Genomic DNA, 20,545 nt, shown 5'->3' on the forward strand with positions numbered 1-20,545 from the left:
TTGAAGTTTTGGTAAAGTTTGAATAAATTCCACTTTATTTATAGGAACATTTCATCTGTGGACTCCTGCTTCCCCTCTCCTTGAGCCAGTTTGTGACGGGAACATGACATAAGAAAAGTAATTTATCCCTTTTTGATTCTGTGTATCTGGCGCTCATCCAGTGAGTTCACACTTGGCAGAAACAGACTGAATTTGTCTGGAGAACTTTGGCTTCAGCCAAGTTAGATAAACACACTGTGTCTCTGTCAAAACAGCAGTGTAGTTGTGGCACCCCTGTGAGGGAATGACCACATTAATATTATTTTGTGTAAAACACTCATGTAACGGGACATTTTTCATTGCTATATGTATTTATTTTCAGTTTCTTTAAGAGGATAGAAAATCCATGTAACAGGGATTCATTTTATGTTAGAAAGCAGTGAGGCGGAACTTTGGTGCTTGCTCCGGGGTTTCGGGGAGCAGTAAGTGGAGCCCACCTTCCGCTGCTTCCTCAGACACGTTCTGGAGGAAAGCAGAGACGCATCGTGTCTTCCTTACTCTGCTCTTCACCTGCTTTTACAGGTCGGTACACGGTGCTCGCACCGAAAATGTTGTTTATTGTCACCATGGTTACCCACGTTAATGTGAATGGGAGAGTTAAGGCGGTCCGCCAAAGTTATTTATATGTAAACACGGGAGAAAACCAGAGGAGTGTCCCGCGCGACCGCACCGCGAGCCCGCTCGTTAGGTGGAGCGCTCGTGAAGCAGAGTCAGTGCGCTCCTATGCTCTGTGCAAACGTGTTGTAATGCTCCAATCAAATCAGTTCTGTGAGATGTGAATGTTAATAGTTCTGTTAAAGTGACTGAGTAGATTAGCTAGTGTAACACAAGCACTCTGAGCAACTCTGTGTAGCTAACAGAGGCATTCATGGGTTGATTCAACAAGCTGTGTTTCATGATGCACTAAATAGTGATTTTGCCAGTAAATTACTGGAGGGAACAAATGTAATGTATTTACCAATGCTGTTATTGAATAGAACTGTTTAGCCAGTAAGACACTGCAGAAGACAATGTGATGTGTTTATTGATATGATAAAAGGATGTAGCTGTTATGGAAAGAAGTGTGAACTTGAGAAACTGAACCAGTTAAAAAGAGTATATTTCACTGATGTTGTGAAATAAGTAAATGTAATTGATGTGAATGAGGAACCAGCTGAACAGTATATTGAAAGCTCATGTTTAGTGTTTTATAGCATTTATTTGTGTGAAATAAATCAGACTCAGACACGTTCTGGAGGAAAGCAGAGACGCATCGTGTCTTCCTTACTCTGCTCTTCACCTGCTTTTACAGGTAACATATTTGTCATCGAGGTCTTCATCCTTGGGACCCGTAACATAGTAACTTCTTCATTGTTATACTTCTATAGTTTTCCCATTTTGTGAGCTGTGGATGTGGAAAGTGTCTCAGTGACACATCCACATGAAAACGGCGTTACCTTCGTTCATTTGCACGTCAAATGAACGAGCTGTTTGGACTTTAACGTCACAGCTGATGCTTCGATACTCGAACTCAAGAGTTCAGCTTCCACTCAGAGGTACAAGTACACACAGCAAAGATAAACGTGTACACAAGGTTGAACCCACAAGTGCACAGCTCCAACCAGAGATGGGCAGTAATCCGATTACTTTTTTCAAGAAACGAGTAAAGTGAGGGATTACTATTGCAAAAAAGGTAATTAGATTACTGTTACTTTCCCGTAAGCACGCTGCGTTACTGCGTTACTAAAACCGCAGCTGTGTGCAGATGAACAATGGATAATCTATCGAGTGTGGAGAGAGTGTGAGCGTGCAGCGTTTAAAGCGTGGAAGCACTGACCTTACTTTGAGTTTGACTCTGTAAAAAGTGACAAAAACATTAGCATCCGCTGTTCACTGCGTGGGAAGACAACATGCTCACTCACTATGTGTTAATGGGCATGCTTATTTATAACTTTGATAAAATGTCATAAAAATAATTCCATGCCAGCTCACCATTGGTGATCAGGTAGTTTCTGTTCCAGTTCCAGTCCCATAAATCATGAAGCTTGCTGCCAGAAAAGCTTCAAATCTCCTTTGAAAGCTGTTTGTGGTCTTGATTGTGGGAGCTTCAGTTGTCTGACTCCAGCTGCCACACAGTGCTCACTGATATCATTTGCAAAAACCCCAGTGTGACAATATTTATCAGTGAAGCAGAAATCAGGAAGTGACGACTTTTCTTTGAACATTTGCTAAGGCTAAGCTGTGCTTTCTACCACAGTTGGGAATTTCCTGGTTTACAACAAATTATTGTGTCAACACCGCATAAGATTTCAAACTACAGGAAAATCACTGGAGTTATAAGAGGCAGACAACGACACACACACCACATGCATGCTGTTGCTATTTATTGTGGATTAACCTGTCAAGGGCAAGAACAAAAGAATTCTGCCTCAAATACAGGAAATCATAGCTTTCCTGTATTTCCTCCATTGTTGGCATGCTGGTTAGTGCTGTTGCTCCACAGTAAGAAGGTCCTGGGCTAAATTATCCATGAATGTAAACGGCTGTGTGTTTCTATCTGATAGACTGGTGAGCTGTCCAGGGTGTACCCTGCCTGGTAACCTATCACTTCAGGGTTATTTCCCAGCCCTGCTGCAACCAGGATAGAGATAGGAGGATGGTAGTTGTTGTAGACCCATTCAATTTCAATTGAAGGATTAAAATGTTCCAGGAGCTCAACTTACTCCATCTGAACATGTTTCAATCGTGTTTTATGAACACAACATGCAGGTTTACTGAATATGAAAAGGTTGTGTTGATTTAACTCAGTTGTTTAAGTTTCTGCCAAAGCAAAACCTTTGTGTGCAACCAGTGTCCACTATTGAATCATGTAAATCCAACATGTTTTTGTCAGTGCAAAAGGAGTTACGGTGCCTGTATTCCTGCACAATATTGTCCCGGGAGGGAGGAAAACTTTCTGGTGAAGTTTTGGTTGATTTTTGGGTTTTGCTTGACACTAGGTTGATTTTATCAGTGAGGTTTGGATTGTTTTCTTTCTCTAAGAGAGAGAAAGATGGTTTTATGCTTGGACATGTTTGCAATGGGCCCCAGTATTTGTTACTTTATTAGTATTTTATTGGTTGCGTTTGTTTGTGCTTTTGTTACAGTGCACTGAGATAAGAACATCTGAGAGGTGTGATCCACCGGTGGTGATATTTTAGTATTTTGTGAGTTCCCGATTTAACAAATCAGCTCTTTAATCCAGACCTGAGAGATTGAACTTTAAAGCGCTATAAAATATTCTTACTGGAAACAGTGGCAAAGTGTTTTTCTCCATGATTATAATGGGCTTGGGAGAAATTCACTTATATGTGACATTGATCACATGAGAAGTCCTGAGCCTAAAAGGATTGCAGCGAGTCAATCCAGTCCAAAAACAAGGAGCTGTTTTCCTTTAAAATGATGACGTCATCTTGCTGGTGATGGAGGCTCGAATAGGCTGCGCGTGAGACTCCATTATCAGCAATATCTGGTATGAATGTGTGTGGATGTATGCATGTGACTGGACTGTGATGGACTGACGACTAAAAGTTTAACTGACTTGATACTGAGACAAAAACGGTGCCGACTTTAGGATTAGTGAATGTCCACAACAATTCACCCAGCCTGTAGAAGAAGGGTGGAGGTTTTGTCTTGCTTTGTTTGTGCAGGAGCAGAAGGATGACAGAGACTAAAGGGGGAGGCTGTAGCTTCACATGAGTGTGAGCTGCAGACTGAACCCTTTGGTTGCTAATGTTGAGTCACTGATGTTTGCATTAAGAAAATTGTGTTTTATTAGCTGTGTTTTAATTAAGGTATCACATTATATTGTTGGGAATGTTAAATGCTAAAGTGAAGAAAAGCTTTGATTTCACTCATGACTGAACATGTTATTATTAACCATAGCAGGCCACTGTAAAGAGTCAATTAACTGTTACAGAGGAAAAAAAGGCCAAAAACTCTGTTAATACCTATGAATAACAGGCAATGATAGACTTGTCACATTCAAAATAGAGATATGTAATAACAAACACGGGTCCGTGTCATTTAGGTTCTCCATTGAAATAGTCAATCATTTAGAAAAGTAGAATATATATATATATGTCTCAATGCTGTTTCTCAATAATATTAAAAACCTAAAAACTATTGTTGTGGAAGATAGAAGTCACTGTGACAGCCCTCTGACTGTGGAGGACGTTTGTAATCCTATTCCTGCACTTAAGGCCAACAAATCTCCCGGCACAGATGGTTTAACTGCAGAGTTTTATGAATCATTTTCTAATCTCCTGGCTCCGTTCTTACTGCAGCTTTTCATAGGAAGTGTAGAGAATAACATCCTCCCTCCTACTCTTACTCAGGGTCTCATAACACTTATTCCAAAGCCAAACAAAGACTTACTTCTTATTGATAATTGGAGACCCATCTGTCTGCTCAATGATGACTATGAGATTATGGCTTTAGTACTTGCTAACAGAATGAAAGAGTTCTTGGACACAATTATCGATGAGACACAATCAGGCTTTATGAGAAACAGACACCTTTCTAAGAACATGAGACTGGTTTTAGATCTACTTGATTACTCTGATTTGGTATCTGACTATAGCTTCATTCTCTTCCTGGATTTTTAAAAGGCTTTTGATACAATTGAACATCAATTTATTTTCCACTCTTTGGAAAAATTTGGCATTTTTCTGTAAAGCTATCAAAACCTTGTACACGAATGGCAATAGCTCAATTAAAACGATTAAGACTCCACCCCGAGATTTGACCTGTTATACAAGGAATCAGCACAGCTGATAAGGAGCTCATCATCAGCCAGCTAGCTGATGACACCACACTCTTCTTGAAGAATGCAAATCAAATCCGTCCAGCCCTTAGTGTTATTAGTGATTTCTCTGAGGCATCTGCTTTATGTCGAAATCTAAAAAAAATGTGAATTACTAGCAATTAAAGGCTGCACTGCAAATGCTCTCTGTAACATTTCTGTTAAACAAGAAGTCACATATCCAGGACTGTTAATATCCAAAGACCAAAAGTCAAGATGCTCGTCAAACTTGTCAAACAGTGTTGGGGAATTCTCAATGGTGCTTGGTGCCATACCCTCAGGGACTTTAATGTTATATAAAAACACTGACAGCTCAATATCTGCCTCAGTCACTCTCCCTGATCCAGCTGAGTCAGCAGTGGGAAAAATCTGCTTTTCACAGGAACTTGGTAACAGCAATAAGAGAATACGTAGTTTATTACGGCGGGGAGTCTCTGGCTGGCTGGAGCGGCATCTAATAACCAACTCGCAAAACAAAATAAAAACAACACAACAAACAGATATTATGATACAGACTTATAATCTGCACCGATGTTTTTTCTAAATTATATAAAGTGAGCGCGAGAGCCCTCGGTGCGCCTGCGCGCTGCTGAAGTCAAAGTAAACTTTATTGTCATCTCCGCTACAGACAGTCCAGCATATAGAGAGACGAGACGACGAGGCTGCAGTTACAGCGGTGCGAGTAAACAAACAATAAATATAAGAAGAGTAAGAAAATAAATCTACACTTTAGGACTCGGGGTAAAGGATCAATAACAATTTAAATTTATAATTTACAGTTTGATGATTTAAAGTCTCACACAACCCGTCAAAAGGGGCGGGGCCGGCTGCTTCCAAGTAGAGCACATTTCATTTATAATGATGTAAATCCAAGCCCATCATGGATTCACGATCTGAATCCTGGGTTGTGTGAAATCCCAGAAATCAACCTTAGACAAAGTGAATCTGTGAACTAAGGTGTAGGTCTGTTAGGTTAATTGTGCTGATCCTCGGGTTGGGGGATTTGTGTTTGTACTGGAGCGCAAAATTCAAACCAATGGAAGATGGACAACAAAAGTTCAAAGCCATCAGGTGCTCAGTTTATGTATTTATTTTTGGCCTACATCAGTAAGAAATGCCAAATTATATACACAAAGTTACAGGAATCACCACTCCTGTTATTCATGATGATTTCAGTAACATCACATAATAACATGTAACGTTATTATGTGATGTGCGTACTGTTAATGCTGATACTGTGGTGAAATTCTCTGCTTCTTTTGTGTATTCTGCATCTATTACGTCAGATTGTCTTACCCCTCATATGGTTGAGAATTTTGCCAATACCCTGTTAACTACATGTTCCTCCATCCTCGACACTGTGGCACCTATTAAAATGAAGCGCCCCAGAACTTACTCACAATGTTGGTTAAGTGACTCTGTTCGCGCTCTACGACGTGCGTGTCGGCGGGATGAGAGAAGGTGGAGGAAAGATAAACTCCAGGCATCTTACGACATCCTACGTACTAGTCGCTTGAAGTTTCAAACTGCTGCCAAAATGGCTAAAGCAGCTTTTCTTTCAAAAATTATCTCTACCAATGGTAACAATCCTCGAATTTTATTTAAAATTTTTAACTCTGTGGTCAACCCCTGCCCCACTATGCCGCTGCCGTGCTCCACGGTTCTTTGCGAACAATTTTTAAATTATTTTTTAGATAAAGTCTCATCTCTTAAATCTGCTCTTCCTTGACAGGCCCTGCGTTTACCCCTGACTGTTCCTCTTCTATCAGTTTGAACCCGTTTCACTCCCTACTCTTAAGCGTCTGGTTGAACAACTGAACAATACTAATCTCGTATATGATGTTCTTCCATCTCGTATAGTTAAGGACTGTTTTAGTGCAATTGGACCTAGTATATTGTCCCTTTTGAACTCTTCTTTGCTCTCTGGTTGCGTACCATCAGCCTTTAAACATGCTATAATTCAGCCTCTTCTTAAAAAAAGGAACCTCGATTATAATGATTATGCGAACTATAGGCCGATTTCCAAGCTTCCGTTCTTGGCCAAAATTCTTGAGAAGATAGTGTTGCTTCAACTCCAGGCCTACCTGGATGAGAATAGCATTAATGATAAATTCCAATCGGCCTTCAAACCACATCATAGCACTGAGTCAGCGCTGCTCCGAGTTCTCAATGACCTTCTACTAATGGCTGATAATGGGCGCTCCTCGGTCCTAGTGCTATTGGATTTATCGTCGGCTTTCGATATGGTTGATCATAAAATCCTATTGGCGAGACTTGAGCACGCTGTAGGCATCAAGGGTGTTGCCTTGGATTGGTTTAAATCATACTTGTCCAATCGGCTCTCCTCGGTTCACTTGGCCACTTCCTCTTCCTTCGCTGTACCTGTCTGTTGTGGTGTCCCTCAGGGATCTGTGTTAGGCCCTACTCTGTTCTCATTGTACATGCTTCCATTAAGCGCTATCTTTGAGAAATATCACATCGCTTTTCATTATTATGCTGATGACATTCAGATCTACTTTGAGTTAAATGATGACCTAGCTTTGTCCTTGAATAGTTTTCGAGAGTGCATGTGTGAGGTCAGGCAATGGCTCCTGGCAAATACTCTTATCCTTAATGATAAGAAAACTGAAATTGTGGTCTTTGGCAGTGACGTCCTTCGTGCCAAACTTCGTGATGCTTTTGGTTTTCTCACTAGCTCCTTTTCCGACACTGTTAGGAATTTGGGCGTGTTACTTGACAGCTCATTTAAACTTGATAGACAAGTGTCTGCTGTTGTTAGATCCAGTTTATACCAACTCCGCCTTATTTCTAAGGCCAGGCAGTACATCCCGCATAAAGACCTGGAAAAACTCATCCATGCCTTTGTAACTTCGAGGCTGGATTACTGCAATTCACTCTATTTTGGACTCCACTCTCCCTCCTCCATAGATTACAGACAGTCCAAAATGCTGCTGCAGGCATTCTAACCAAAACTAAGAAGTTTGCCCACATTACTCCCGTCCTAGCTGATTTGCACTGGTTGCCTGTGAAATACCGTATCCAATTTAAAATTCTGCTGTTTACTTTTAAAATCACTAATAACACAGCACCGAGCTATCTTAAGGAACTCTTAAGCTTATATGTCCTGCTAGGGCTTTAAGATCATCCTCACAGTTACTGTTGGTGCGGCCTAGATCTCGGCTGAAGTCTAGAGGTGATCGAGCGTTTGCCCTGGCCGCACCAGAGTTGTGGAACAACCTTCCCATTGGCATTCGGGCGTCTGACTCTATTCAATCTTTTAAATCACGGCTTAAAACGTATTTGTTTAATCTTGCGTTTTCTACCGGTTAAATGCTGGCCTTGTCTGCAGTGATTTATTTTACTAATTTTCCTATCTTGCTTTTTATTTGCACTGTGTATGTCTTATCCCCATTGTGTGTTGATGGCACAGTTATATTGTGCTATAGCTATGTGCTATAGTTATATTTTTTCTATTGGTGGCTTTTTCCTGTGAACATAATTCTACACTTTTATTTTTATGACTCTGATTATACTTGTGTTAATTTGTTCTATGTTAAGCACTTTGGCATGCCGTTGGTTTTTAAATGTGCTCTATAAATAAAGATTGTTGTTGTTGTTGTCCTGTAAGCACAGTCTGCCTGTGTCTTTTCTCTGCAAATGAACATTTTCAGCCAATATAGGTAATGCATCAACATGGCTGCCGTGGCTAAGTTAGGAATATTTATAATGTCATTTCCAAAACTTGCATATGATCTGCAATTTGTAGCAGATCTACTGACTGTCACAGAGCAGCTGGAGCAGTCTCAAATGCAGGTCAGTCCACTGCTGCCCCCTGTGGCCAAGTGCCATAGCTACTGCTGGATGAACTCGTGACACATGTGCACCTGTTTCTATGAACACATTGAGTCTGAGTGGCTGCACTTACACTGGTGCATTCAAACATATTGAAAGATGCCAGCAATGTGGATTGTCAAGACTCAAACTAACCATAATCGATGCCCTGGCTCTCTCTCTCTTGCTCTTCAATCTCTCTCTCTTGCTCTTCCATCTCTCTCTCCTGCTCTTCCATCTCTCTCTCTTGCTCTTTTATTTCTCTCTCTTGCTTGCTCTCTCTCTTCCTTTTCCTAAATCCCTCGTTTTGCACAGTCCCTGACGTGCTCTCCGTTGTTGTTTCCCTGCTAATTTTAGCATCACACGGCACAGCTTCTGTATCACGTGGTATAAGGCTCCGCCCTTGTCATTTGTTGAGCAGGAAGAGTGAGCGCTTGTTTTCATGCAGAGTACGTCCCGGATCAAAATGTGAAGTTTTACAAATCACCACTTCTTTAGTGAATATCATTTCAGTCTCAGACAATCTCGTTTCTCTTACAGAGGTTGAATGCACCTTCTGCGGATGGCGGTACCACACAGTGTGCGTGGACTTCCCCTGCACAGAAGGCAACTACAAATGCTGTGAATGCTAAATAAAGAGAAACAAATGATCCCTGTTGTCTTTGCTTGATGATTGGTTTGAGTCTTGACAATCCACATTGCTGGCGTTGCGTCTTTCAATGGCAGCAATGGCAGGTATCAGTGCTCAAAGCTTTTGTGTTTGTTTCCAACAAGTTGCCCACCTCGGGAAACAAAAATGTGTTCTTTTACTTGTCAGATGAACATATGAGACACTTTGACTCTTCAGTGCAGTGTGGAGCCTAACAAAGATCTGTTTTGTGTCCCAGCTGATCAGCAGGAGGAGGAGAGTCTGACGGAGCAGCAGAGGAACATTTTCAGCTACTTGGACTCAGCTCAGCCACTACAGAGGAAACAATGAGCTCAACACAGAAGGTGACAGACAGAGCAGGACCATATGACCAAAGATATTTATCACCATATACATTTGAACATTTGCCATAACGATGTAGCTGACGATAGAATTGACAGCAGACAAAATACTTTACAGCTGCACAACTTTATTAAAAACCCATCAATGTATTTTCACTGAAACAAGCAGCTGTTGTTTATGTGCATTAAAGTTATATAAAAATGTAACAGTGCAAATGCAAATTCCTCGCTGACAGTTTAACCAAAAGGCGTTTCCAGTGGAAACTGGCCGACACATCCTGAGCATAACCATGTATAATATCCACTAAACTTCAGAAGAGGTTATACAGTCGTGGCCAAAAGGTTTGAGAATTGCATAAATATTGGAACCTGGAGAAGTTGCTGCTTAAGATTTTATAATACAGATTTGTACTTTATTTCAGATTGAACCTTTAAAGGGGCATTTCTGGACTTTTAAACGCCAGTATGTTCCTATAGACCAAATATTTAAAGACCAAAAATGTTCTTCTCTCTTCTCTCTCCTTGTTCTCTCTCGTATTTCTGAGAGTGTATCATGTAACACTATAGATCAACTTAGCTCAGAATATATAAAGCATATAAACAATTACAGCAATATGATGCAACAAACACAGCAGCTACTGATCCAAAATACTCAAAGCTTCATAGAACTGAAACAAACATTTATTTTTAGCTCCATCCTGCTGCTGATACAGACTTTAGGTTTCTGAACATTAAACTTATTGCTGCCTTTCATAGTGTGTAACTTGAAGGCCCTGAGTACTTTCTCCCACACTGAAAACACTGGGATGATCACATTATTTGAACATTACCTAATAAGACTGATTCAGCACAGACAGTTATGTTAAACTTTCCTAGCAGTCCTTCACAAACAGGGAACAGTCTGTCTATTCTCTCCATCTGTCAGCTGCTGCTGGCTCTTCCTCCTCCTCTTCCTCACACACTGCTGAGTTTGTCCTGGTGGATCATCAGGGCTGCAAAGCCTCACAGATGATGTGCAGCAGTGGCTCCTTCAGTCTGTCCTCACTCTGGACACTTGCAGTCGTCACACATGGAAATCAAATGTGTGATAAGCTGCAGGATTCAAACACAAGTGTAACTTATAAACACATGTTCATACTTTTATTCCACAATCAGAGAGAAAGAAACAGAGAGAGAGTGCAGGACAGACAGACAGGTGACAGTCTCAGGTGTACACACTGCTACACAACAGCACCAGAGAAGCAGGATTTAGTGTTTGTGTTATTACGAGTGTAAACAAGAAGAGTTCCAGATGGTGCAGTGGACACATGTGTGACTGCTGTGATTAAAGCATCTTTCTTTCAGCTTAACGAGTGAACCGTCAGCTCGTTCAAACACACGTTAAAGTGCGTTTGGCTCGACACCAGCGAACAGAGGCAGCAATATAACACAGCTAACATTAACAGTGCAGTGGATCCTGCTTGTGCCGTGATGTTCAGGACTGCAAACCGAGCAGCATCACTGACTTTCAGCTTGTTGTGTTTGTGGATATATGACTGACTTTAATTATCCACAAAATCATCACATTCTCTGTCAGATGAAGGTCGACTATTGAACGGCGTATATTTTAAAGGCTTTAAAACCAAGTTAACGCTGAAAGTACAAACATCACTAATGTCACATAACTCTGCCGACAAGGCATAGCTATGGCTATGAAATGCTCTTTGTGTATCACTTCTTCATTATGAAAGATGTCATTAATGCACTAGTAATGTCTCATCTGGAGTATTGTTCAATCATTTGGTCAGCAGCTAATAAGACAGATCTTAACAGACTTCAGTTAGTCCAGAATAAGGCGTCCAGATTAGTGTGAAGATGTTCATACTATACTAATATTGATAAAATGCATAATAACCTTTCTTGGCTTCCTGTACAGGCTAAAATATTCTATGGCTTACTTGTAGTTCTAAAGAAAGCAATTCTGTTAAACACACCACATTTATTCTGCTCAGCTGCAGTATCCAGATGAAATACATCATCATATTACACAGTTTTCAACAAGCTGCAATTTAGTAAATGCTCGAGTTAAAAGTAACGTTTTGTAAAACTGTTATATTTAGAGCAACTTTTAAGTGGAATAAGTTGCCTTAAAAAATTAGAGAATTATTCAAAACTTCAATGAACACTTAAAAGCCGATTTACAGAGCTTTTAGTTGTTGTAAATATTGTAAGACATGATTTGTTTTTGAAATTTGTGTAATGTGCCTCAATGTTATTGATATTGTTATTATTGATTGCTTATATTTGAACAATTGTGAAACCTCACTGTGGATGTAAGAGTGAAATTATGTGGATATCTTGAATCCACTTTATTGTGTAATATTTTATGTGAGTATTTGACGGAAGACGAGCAACATCTGTTGTGGAAGCTAACGGGGTTCCTTTAGAATAAACAAACATAGGATTTATTATCACTGAATAATTCTGTATAAATCTATACAAATTATAGAAATATGTAATAGGAAACAACAAAATAATCTAAATTATAAAAGTAAGTGTGTGTGTGTGTGTGTGTGTGTGTGTGTGTGTGTGTGTGCATGATTTTAGTGTTTGAACAGTCATGAATTATCTCTAACAGCAGGTTGGATGTAATGTGTTAGAACTACCAGCAGGTGGGGATAAGAGACCTTTAAGGTGTTTGGTGCCACGCTCCACCTTCAGGTTTAAAACTAGTGTTAATGGAGTTTGAAGGTTGAGTTTGTTCCACGACTGCATTTCACTCACTGCCTCTGTTTGTATCTGTGTCACTGCAGGACCAACATGGAGCCAGAAGTCAGCGCTCTCAGGAGGCCGACAAACCTCACAGAAGAAAGGGAGAGAAGAAACACACCTGTGACGAGTGTGGGAAGGGTTTTACTGTGAGGGCTTCACTAAAACAGCATCAGGTCATCCACACTGGAGAGAGACCGTTCAGCTGTGACTTGTGTGGAAAGTCTTTTTCCTTGAAGGGTTCCCTAAAAACACACCAACTCATCCACAGTGGAGTTAAAGCGTACAGCTGTGATCAGTGTGGCAGAGCTTTTACTCAAAGTAGCCACTTACAGAGTCATCTAGTTACCCACTCTGGAATTAAGCCATACAGCTGTGATCAGTGTGGCAGAGCTTTTACTCACAGTAGCCACTTACAGAGGCATCTAGTTACCCACTCTGGAATTAAGGCATACAGCTGTGACATCTGTGGAAAAACTTTCAGCCAGAGAGGGAGCCGAAATACACACCTACGCATTCACAACAGACATGATGTGTACTGCTGTGAACAGTGTGGCAAAGAGTTTATAACTCACACAGACTTACAACGACACATGTTTACCCACACTGAGGAGAGACCTTATCAATGTGACCTGTGTGAGAAGACTTTTAAATCTCCACGTCACCTGAGACGACACCAACAGATCCACACCAGAAAGAGACTCTACAAGTGCAGCTACTGTGAGGTATGTATTTATATTGTTATCTTGTCATTTTAGCCTGACTGTTTGGAACAACTCTGCTCATTAAACTGTGTTAGCATGTTAGCAATTCTACTGCATGGAAAAGCAGCTCTGAGTGATTATTCAGATTTTCCTTTCAGTTATGATTTTAGTATTACTGTAGTATTATGGTGGTAGTATTGTAGTTATTGCAGCCCAGTAAACTGAGTGTGTTAACTGAAACAGTCAAATGTAGTTGGACGTCTGCAGAGATGCTCTTTATTTCAGGCGACGTTCAGGATACAAATGTTGAAGGACTGACTTACACTGTCTTTGTGTCTTTGTTTAGAAGCAGAGCGACACAGATGGATCCAGTTCTCAACCCTGTCATCACTGTGGTGGTGGGAAAGACTTTCATTGTGACCTCTGTGGAAAAACTTTCAGTCGGCAAGCTGCCCTTAAAACACATCAACGTAGACACACTGGAGACAAACTGAAATACTGCAAAGAATGTGGGAGAAGCTTCACCACATCACATCACTTAAAACGACATGAACTGATTCACAGTGGGGTTAAAAAGCACCTCTGTGATCAGTGTGGGTCATCCTTCACCACTGCATGGAAGCTTAAATCACACAAACGAGTCCACACAGGAGAGAAACCACACAAGTGCAGACACTGTGAGAGAAGCTTCTCACAGTCACATAGTCGTAACCTTCATGAACGTACACACATGGAAGGAAACTACAGCTGTGACCAGTGTGACAAGAGCTTCAGGAATCTCAGTTCATACTCTGCACACAAACGATCCCACGTTACTAATAAACTGTTTCACTGTTACCAATGTGCCCAAACATTCACCTCATTGTCTGCTCTGTGCAAACATCAGCGCGATCACTCAGGGCTGAAATCACTCCCATCACTGGATCACAGTGAATCTGAAGACACAGAAAGATCCTCTGGTTTCTGTGTCAGACTCAAAAAGCTTGAGATCAGGCTCCACAGAGTTCAGATAGAATCTCCTGTAAAAATCTGATGAGGCAGCTGTGAATCAAACTCTTCCCCTAGTTCCATTTTAAGCTTTCAAAACTGTCCTACTGTAGTGTTCATGTCAAGTGGTTAGCTTTGTTTTCATCAGTTGGTTGAAAAGTTTCAACATTATAAAGTTTATTATTATAAAGTTTTTGTTTTAATGTATTTTGATCCACATAAATGTTTTCTTGTTCAGGTTCTTTATGTTATTGAATCTTGCAAATGTTAAATAAAAAATTCAAATGTAAAATATCTTCACTGATGGTACAAATAAACTGTCCTTTCAGCTTTAGCTCCTAATTTATTCATTATTTATGGTTGTAGCACAGCAGCCGTCTCTTGATTAACACATGGAGGGCTCGGGATCTGATGGTGTCGTCTCCCTAATTTGCCCACTCTGTAAATCTCACTCATGGCCAAGAAATTGAAATAAACCTTGTTTCCCTGCTGGATAGTGATCCACTGTAACTCTGCTCCTCCTTCCTGTTTAGGATTTCTGTGGCTGAAGTAAAATTCCCTCCATCCATCACTTATCCCAGCTAACCCAAAGTGAAATAAAGTTTTGCTCGTCTGAAAAAAGCATTACAATAATGGGCATTACCAATGCAAACTGAATGATACAGAAGATGAAAGAAGAGACTTTGATCAGTTAATAAAGCTCATGATCTGGATTCATTGTGGCTGCTACACAGATACTTCTGGGTCACTTCTCTCAGTTAGGAACCTTCCTCACCAAACTGACTGTTGGACCACACCCCTGGTTTCATGAGAAATTGTTTCAGCCATGATTTCTCTTCCTGTATTTCAGAGTAAAGACTGAAGTGACAAATGGAAGCATGTTTAAAAAACACAATGTGAGAGAGACGTTGAGGTCCTTAGAAGTTACCCTGGGTTTTTCTGTCACCCTGCTAGATGTTACACACCTTGTTATTGGACTGATTTCTACTGCTGGACGACTCCTGCGGAGAGTAACAATACTCTTACTAATTAGCTGCCTTTCACAGCTTTGGGGATATTTATTTTTGTGTTTGCAGCGCTGTGAGCCAGAACAGCGAGAGAAAAATCTGCAACAGCGACGAGCCGAATGCTTACGTGAATCGCAGCAGCTGCACATGTGCTACGCTGAATTAGAGGATATCTTTGCTCTGGATTTCTATTTCTACTTTTTCATTTCTATATGATTCTTCTTGCATCTAAACAAAGATGATTCAATTTGCTAAATGTTGATGGCTCTTCGTGCTCAGGTGTAAATGAGACGTAATATTTGCTCTTGGTTTGGTTCTCCTGTACAGAACCTTGCAGTACAACAGAAACCTAAAAACATTATTTGTAGTTGTTATTCTTAGTTGTTCTGCTGCCTAAATACCACAGGGTCTGATTATGAAGTTATTGAGCTGCACATACGTTACGACCTGCTTAAGTTCGAGGTCACAGCGTCTGTAGAGCAGCTGGAACATAATGAAGTCTACAAGGTTAAAGTTTTCTCTTCAGTTATTGTTCTTTCTGCTGCTTGGTTTGATGGATCTGAGAGCTTTTGTTTTTATTATTGTTATTATAATTATCATGAATATTTTACTCTCTAGAAGCTTTAAAATAGTGTTTGTGTTTGAAAAAATTGATTTAAGAATTGAACAGAAACATCTGTCCTTCTGAAAATCGCCCAAAGGCACGGAGACAAAGTCAAAGGATGCAACCTGTAACTTTCTCTTCCTTCATGTCAGGACCATCATCCATGATTTATATAAAATGCATATAGCAACAGTAGCACTTTAGTTTGGACTTTATGATTTCTGTAACTGGAAAATATTATTTTGTTTAAAGACAGAAGTGACCGCATAGTTGCAACATCAAAGGGAAATATTAATTAATTAGCATCAAGTATATTTGTTGCTTAAGCGTTTGCACTATAACTTAAGTAGGATTATAACTTTTAAGGAAGGAAAGATTTCAGATATTTAGTTCACTGTTTCAGTTATTTTATATGAAATTAAAACATTTACGTTGGTCAAATATGATGCTCTAAATCAAATAAAAGTTTGAAAATAAATGATGTATTTTTAAATGCTGCAACAAATGTTCACAAAAAGTAACTATAATTAAAACCAGTTAAACAAAATCAAATGTTTGAATCATGCTTAACCAAATGCCAGGCTGGAGAGCTGAACCTAAAGTATACGTAGAAAGATTTCAACATCTGAGCAGTTTTTAATGTTTTTATCACATATAAATGTCACAGCAGTGGGTCCTGGCCCAATGCTTTGTGTTTTTGGTTTTCTTTGGCTCTTGTTTTTCTTGGTTTTTGTTCTTCTTATTTATCAGGCTCTCAGTAATCTTAGTTCTCCCTCCCTCAGTGTTCATTTCAGCCTGTGTTTAGTTTCTGTTCCCGTGTCCCACGTTTCATCGTTTCATGTCGAGTCAGCCCTGTCTCTCTGTTTCCTGTGTCTCCCCAGTCAGCCCCGCCTCCCTCGGGCACTCATGTGTGATACAGAGTAATAAACCTGACTACATTTGCTGCACTCTCTTTATTACCTGTTACTTTAAAATTCATACACTAATTATGTCTGCCCATGTCTCTAATGTGAAGGTCAAAGGTCAACATCCCAGTGACATAAGAATAATCCCAAAGGGGCAAAGGCAGCGGTTAATTTAGCACATTTAGCATTAAGGGTACAGCAAGGATGTACTTTTACTTATTGTGGCAGGGGTGTGGTCTCTGGCCTGCTGCAGTGGAGGCTGGTGGCGGGACGTTGGACGGCACAGGTGAGGGTGATGGAGCTCATGACTCTCCCCTTTATAGTGACGGAGGAGACTGGCGTGGGGGAAGCGTGTAGTGGAGGAAGCCGAGGAGAGAGCTGGTTTCTGGCTACAAAGACGGCGTCAAACCAGAAAAGATTGCTCGTGGTCAAATAATGTGTCAATCACCTGTGAATCAAACTGTGTGTGGCTCAGTTCATGTCACAGTGTTGTTTAGTATATCTTCACTTGTCTCACTCTCCTTCTGTTCTGTCCATCAGGACGATCCTCAGCGCTTACACAGATCCTCCATCGATGTTTTGGATCCAATCAGTGATCAGTTCTACGAGGAGGCCTGGATGTTCACCAGCGCTCGCTACACCTCCATCTACCAGAAGGTGAGTGTACTCCTTTGTACTCAGATTAACATTTTACTTCTTAAAATACATTTTCATATATGAGCTTTCTATTATTTCATGGGCCATTTAATCAATATTAAAATTACAAGCATATCAACAAAGGTGAAGCTGGTTTTTTCCACTTGCTGTCACACAGTCATGGAGGAATACAATAAATACATAATCAGTCATAGATCCTGAACAATGACATTAAAAGAAAGTCTGTGGCTCTAAAAACTAAACAGTATAAAGACATGCTCCAAGCTGCTGTTTCTCTCCTACTCCTCCAGGTTTTCCACTGTCGGCCATCCAGCGATGCTGGAGGGCTACCTGGCCAATGCTGGCCTACACAAAGAGGTCCCGGCTCGGAGGAGCTGAAGAAGATCCTTGCCTTCCTCGTCAGTTTCCTCTTCAGTTCCTATCCCAACAAAACCTTCTTGCACCTATTAGCTCCAAAGAGGCTATGGTGCCCCTGGAGGTCTGGACCTGAGGCCTGTGCTCATCACGTGGATAGAAAACACTCTGACACCATTCTGGAGGTCTGATGGGACTCTGACCAAAACACAGATGAAATAAAACTTGTGGCTGGAGCTTTTAAAATGACTTTTTCACCTCATAGATTAATGCTCATGATTGCATGTTAGCAAGACAGCATCTCCCCAAGGTGAAACTCTCAGGAGACATTTACTCTTAAACTGTAATCTGGTTGAGACTACTTGAGGAGATCTTAGTAGCGAGTATGTGGATTTAGTCTCTTCACCAACAGCAGACAGACCCATGCCAAGAAAGCAGACATGTTCTCAAAGAAAGCCGAGAGCAGAGATTGGAAAAAGCTAAAAAGAAAAAGCTGCAGCTTCAGACGACTATCTGCCTGTAAGGCTGAAAAAGTCCAGTTACGCTCTATTTTGGAAAAGCTCCCAGTTTTGGTAACCTGGACTTTTATTTCCCCTCTTCTGCTACAGATGTTGACTGTGACCTCAGAGGCCAACTGGACCACACAGCTGCAGCAGGAGTGAGGGAGAGGAGTCTTCATCCAGCTTCAAAGAAAACATCCAGGTAAAGTGACGTGGATCAGCGGATAAAGCCGTCTCCACTTTCAAAGGAGATCCTCTGAGAGAGAGACTCTCTGAGCCATTTTAGCCTCAAATTATAGGACTTTATAGTACAGCAACACTTTTAAAGGACAAAAATAAGATAAACTGTGACTGTAATACAAACAAAGTATTGCATGTGTTTTTAAAAGTGTTCCTCCGATGGGCAGGATATCACTATTAGACTGTCCCACCAGCCAACTTCAACAAGAGAGCACAGCAGCATTCAGTGATCAGCACAGATGTTCCTCTAACACTCAGCATCTGATCCCTGTTGGTCTGTGTGCTTCTGCTTTTGCTCAGTTAGAAACCCTGCAGCAACCCGACCCAAAACTGTGTCTTCTTGTTGGCCTCAACGTTGAAGTGTCAAACGTCCAACATCTGGAAAGGAAACCACGCCAGTGTACTGTGATGTTTCACCAACATGTGGCAGACGCTGGTCCTGCCTTTCATGCTGACATCAGCAGAGAGCCCCGCCTACCTCAAAGCCTCCCCTGTCATGTATTGATCAGGATGATTATGAAGATGAGCGAGTGCAAATAAGACTGTAAAAGTCCACGAGCAGAATGTTTGGATGCTTTCTAATGATTCATGAATATCATGAGAGTGTTTGTGTGTTTTGTCTTTTCTTTGCTGACGTTTGTTACTAACAAAGACAATTTACGCTCTGTGTGTGTTTTCATCCTTACCAGCCGCACTCTAACTGCAATGAAGGAAACAAACTGTAGAAATGGTCGACTCAGTGACTTCATAAAATATTGAAGTGGTTCAGGTAGAGCCAGTTTTTAAATGACCATGAACACTGAGCGTATTGTATCTGTACAGCATGTTTTTCTATTAGACAGATTTGTAACAGAGGCCTTGCTCTCAGTAAGTTTGAAATCTTTTCTGATTTCTTTTGTAATCTCTGATCTTTGTGTATCCTGCTCAGTTTGCATGCTGCCTGTAGGAGTTTCTGTCTTTGTATTTGAAGATAATTCATTGAATATACTCAGCTGCTTCCCTTTGGTGCCTCACACATCACTGAAGTTTTTCAGTGTCCAGTTATTTGTTTTTAATAGCTGTTTGAATTCTCTGTATGTTTGACCCTGTAGACTGTTTAATGGACTGCTCGTCTTCCTGTTTGTAACCACTGCCTGTTTAGGACTAAAGATTTGGATTTTTGACTTTAACACAGCCTCTGCGTGTCGTCCCTTTGTGTCCTCGTCCTCTGTGAATGTGTCACAGATGTTTCCATGATAATAACACAGCTTTCCCACAGTGGCTTGCAGCAGCATTTATTCACAGCACATTTGAGAAAGGTTCAGATTAACTCGATGAGTTTATATTCAGAATGATTCTGACAGTGGGCCACTGTGAATTGTGATCTTTCATCAGGTCAATGTTTAAGTTCAGTATTTCAAAGCAGGAGCTATGAACAGTCATCATGTTGGCATTAGAATTATTATTATTAATCATTATTAATAATGTCGTTACTCATGTATAACTTTGATTAGTATACATGAATTTTATCAATAGTAAAAATAATGAATAATTCATGTATAACTTTGATTGTGTTTTGTATATTAATTATATTTAAATAGAGATGTTGACCCTGTCTCTACAGTAGCATCAGTGTAACATACATTATTGGTCCAAGCTGTCATAAATGGGGAGCCTGATCCTTTATTATGAAAACATGACGAGTATTTTTCTTGTCAGTTGGGAAGAAGTTGGTCTTTTTTTCCTTCTTTTTGCTCAGTTTGTCTTTTCTTTGATAATTGAAACTCTGATCAAACCTACTCATGTTCACAGCATGTAAAAGCAGCTGACAGTCCGTGGCATTGTTGTTTGTAGAGGTGCAGTGTAGTGGGAGCATAAATCAAAAGAAAACAGTAACATTTATGTAATAAAACATCTGAATGAAAATGAACAGGCCCTTTATGAACTTCAAAGGGATCTGAAAACAACACTTTTTAAAAGAGTATCTTGGGGTGTAGGTGGTCAAAATAGAAAACTGAGCTGAGACTCTAAGTTCAATCCATCCATTGGTTTTTACTTAGGAGGAAGAAATGTCAGGCTGGTGCAGGCTGGTTAGGTGCATGTGGTTATCTTTACCTAAATGAGTTCACTTTGTGGCTGCCAGGTTGGGCAGAAGTACCTGTCCCCTGTTAGGCTTAG

At 40.5% G+C, this 20,545-nt stretch overlaps 1 protein-coding gene across 6 annotated transcripts; it reads left to right on the plus strand.

Moving 5' to 3' along the window:
• The first annotated feature begins 1,272 nt into the window (after positions 1-1,272).
• On the plus strand, positions 1,273-19,562 carry LOC112432711 (phospholipase D1). Of its 6 annotated transcripts, XM_076889007.1 has the most exons (6): positions 1,273-1,330; positions 9,580-9,685; positions 17,178-17,294; positions 17,585-17,833; positions 18,257-18,350; positions 18,689-19,562. In XM_076889007.1, the coding sequence occupies exons 2-5, from the start codon at positions 9,668-9,670 to the stop codon at positions 18,308-18,310; spliced, it is 438 nt and encodes a 145-aa protein (XP_076745122.1). In that variant the 5' UTR covers positions 1,273-1,330; positions 9,580-9,667; the 3' UTR covers positions 18,311-18,350; positions 18,689-19,562. The 6 variants fall into 6 exon arrangements, 4 of the variants coding, with proteins under 4 accessions (XP_076745122.1, XP_076745110.1, XP_076745120.1 ...); XM_076888995.1 differs by lacking the exons at positions 17,178-17,294; positions 17,585-17,833; positions 18,257-18,350; positions 18,689-19,562 and adding exons at positions 12,475-13,155; positions 13,481-14,455; XM_076889005.1 differs by lacking the exons at positions 1,273-1,330; positions 9,580-9,685 and having other exon boundaries at positions 16,824-17,294; positions 18,693-19,562.
• The last annotated feature ends 983 nt before the right edge of the window (positions 19,563-20,545 follow it).

This window comes from Maylandia zebra, linkage group LG2 (genome assembly GCF_041146795.1).
Source record: "Maylandia zebra isolate NMK-2024a linkage group LG2, Mzebra_GT3a, whole genome shotgun sequence".
In the NCBI taxonomy this organism is placed as follows: domain Eukaryota; kingdom Metazoa; phylum Chordata; class Actinopteri; order Cichliformes; family Cichlidae; genus Maylandia; species Maylandia zebra.

Excerpts from the sequence above, each read along its gene's own strand:
- LOC112432711 (XM_076888995.1), top strand. Across the intron at positions 13,156-13,480 it reads ACAAGTGCAGCTACTGTGAG|AAGCAGAGCGACACAGATGG; the intron begins GTATGTATTTAT and ends GTCTTTGTTTAG.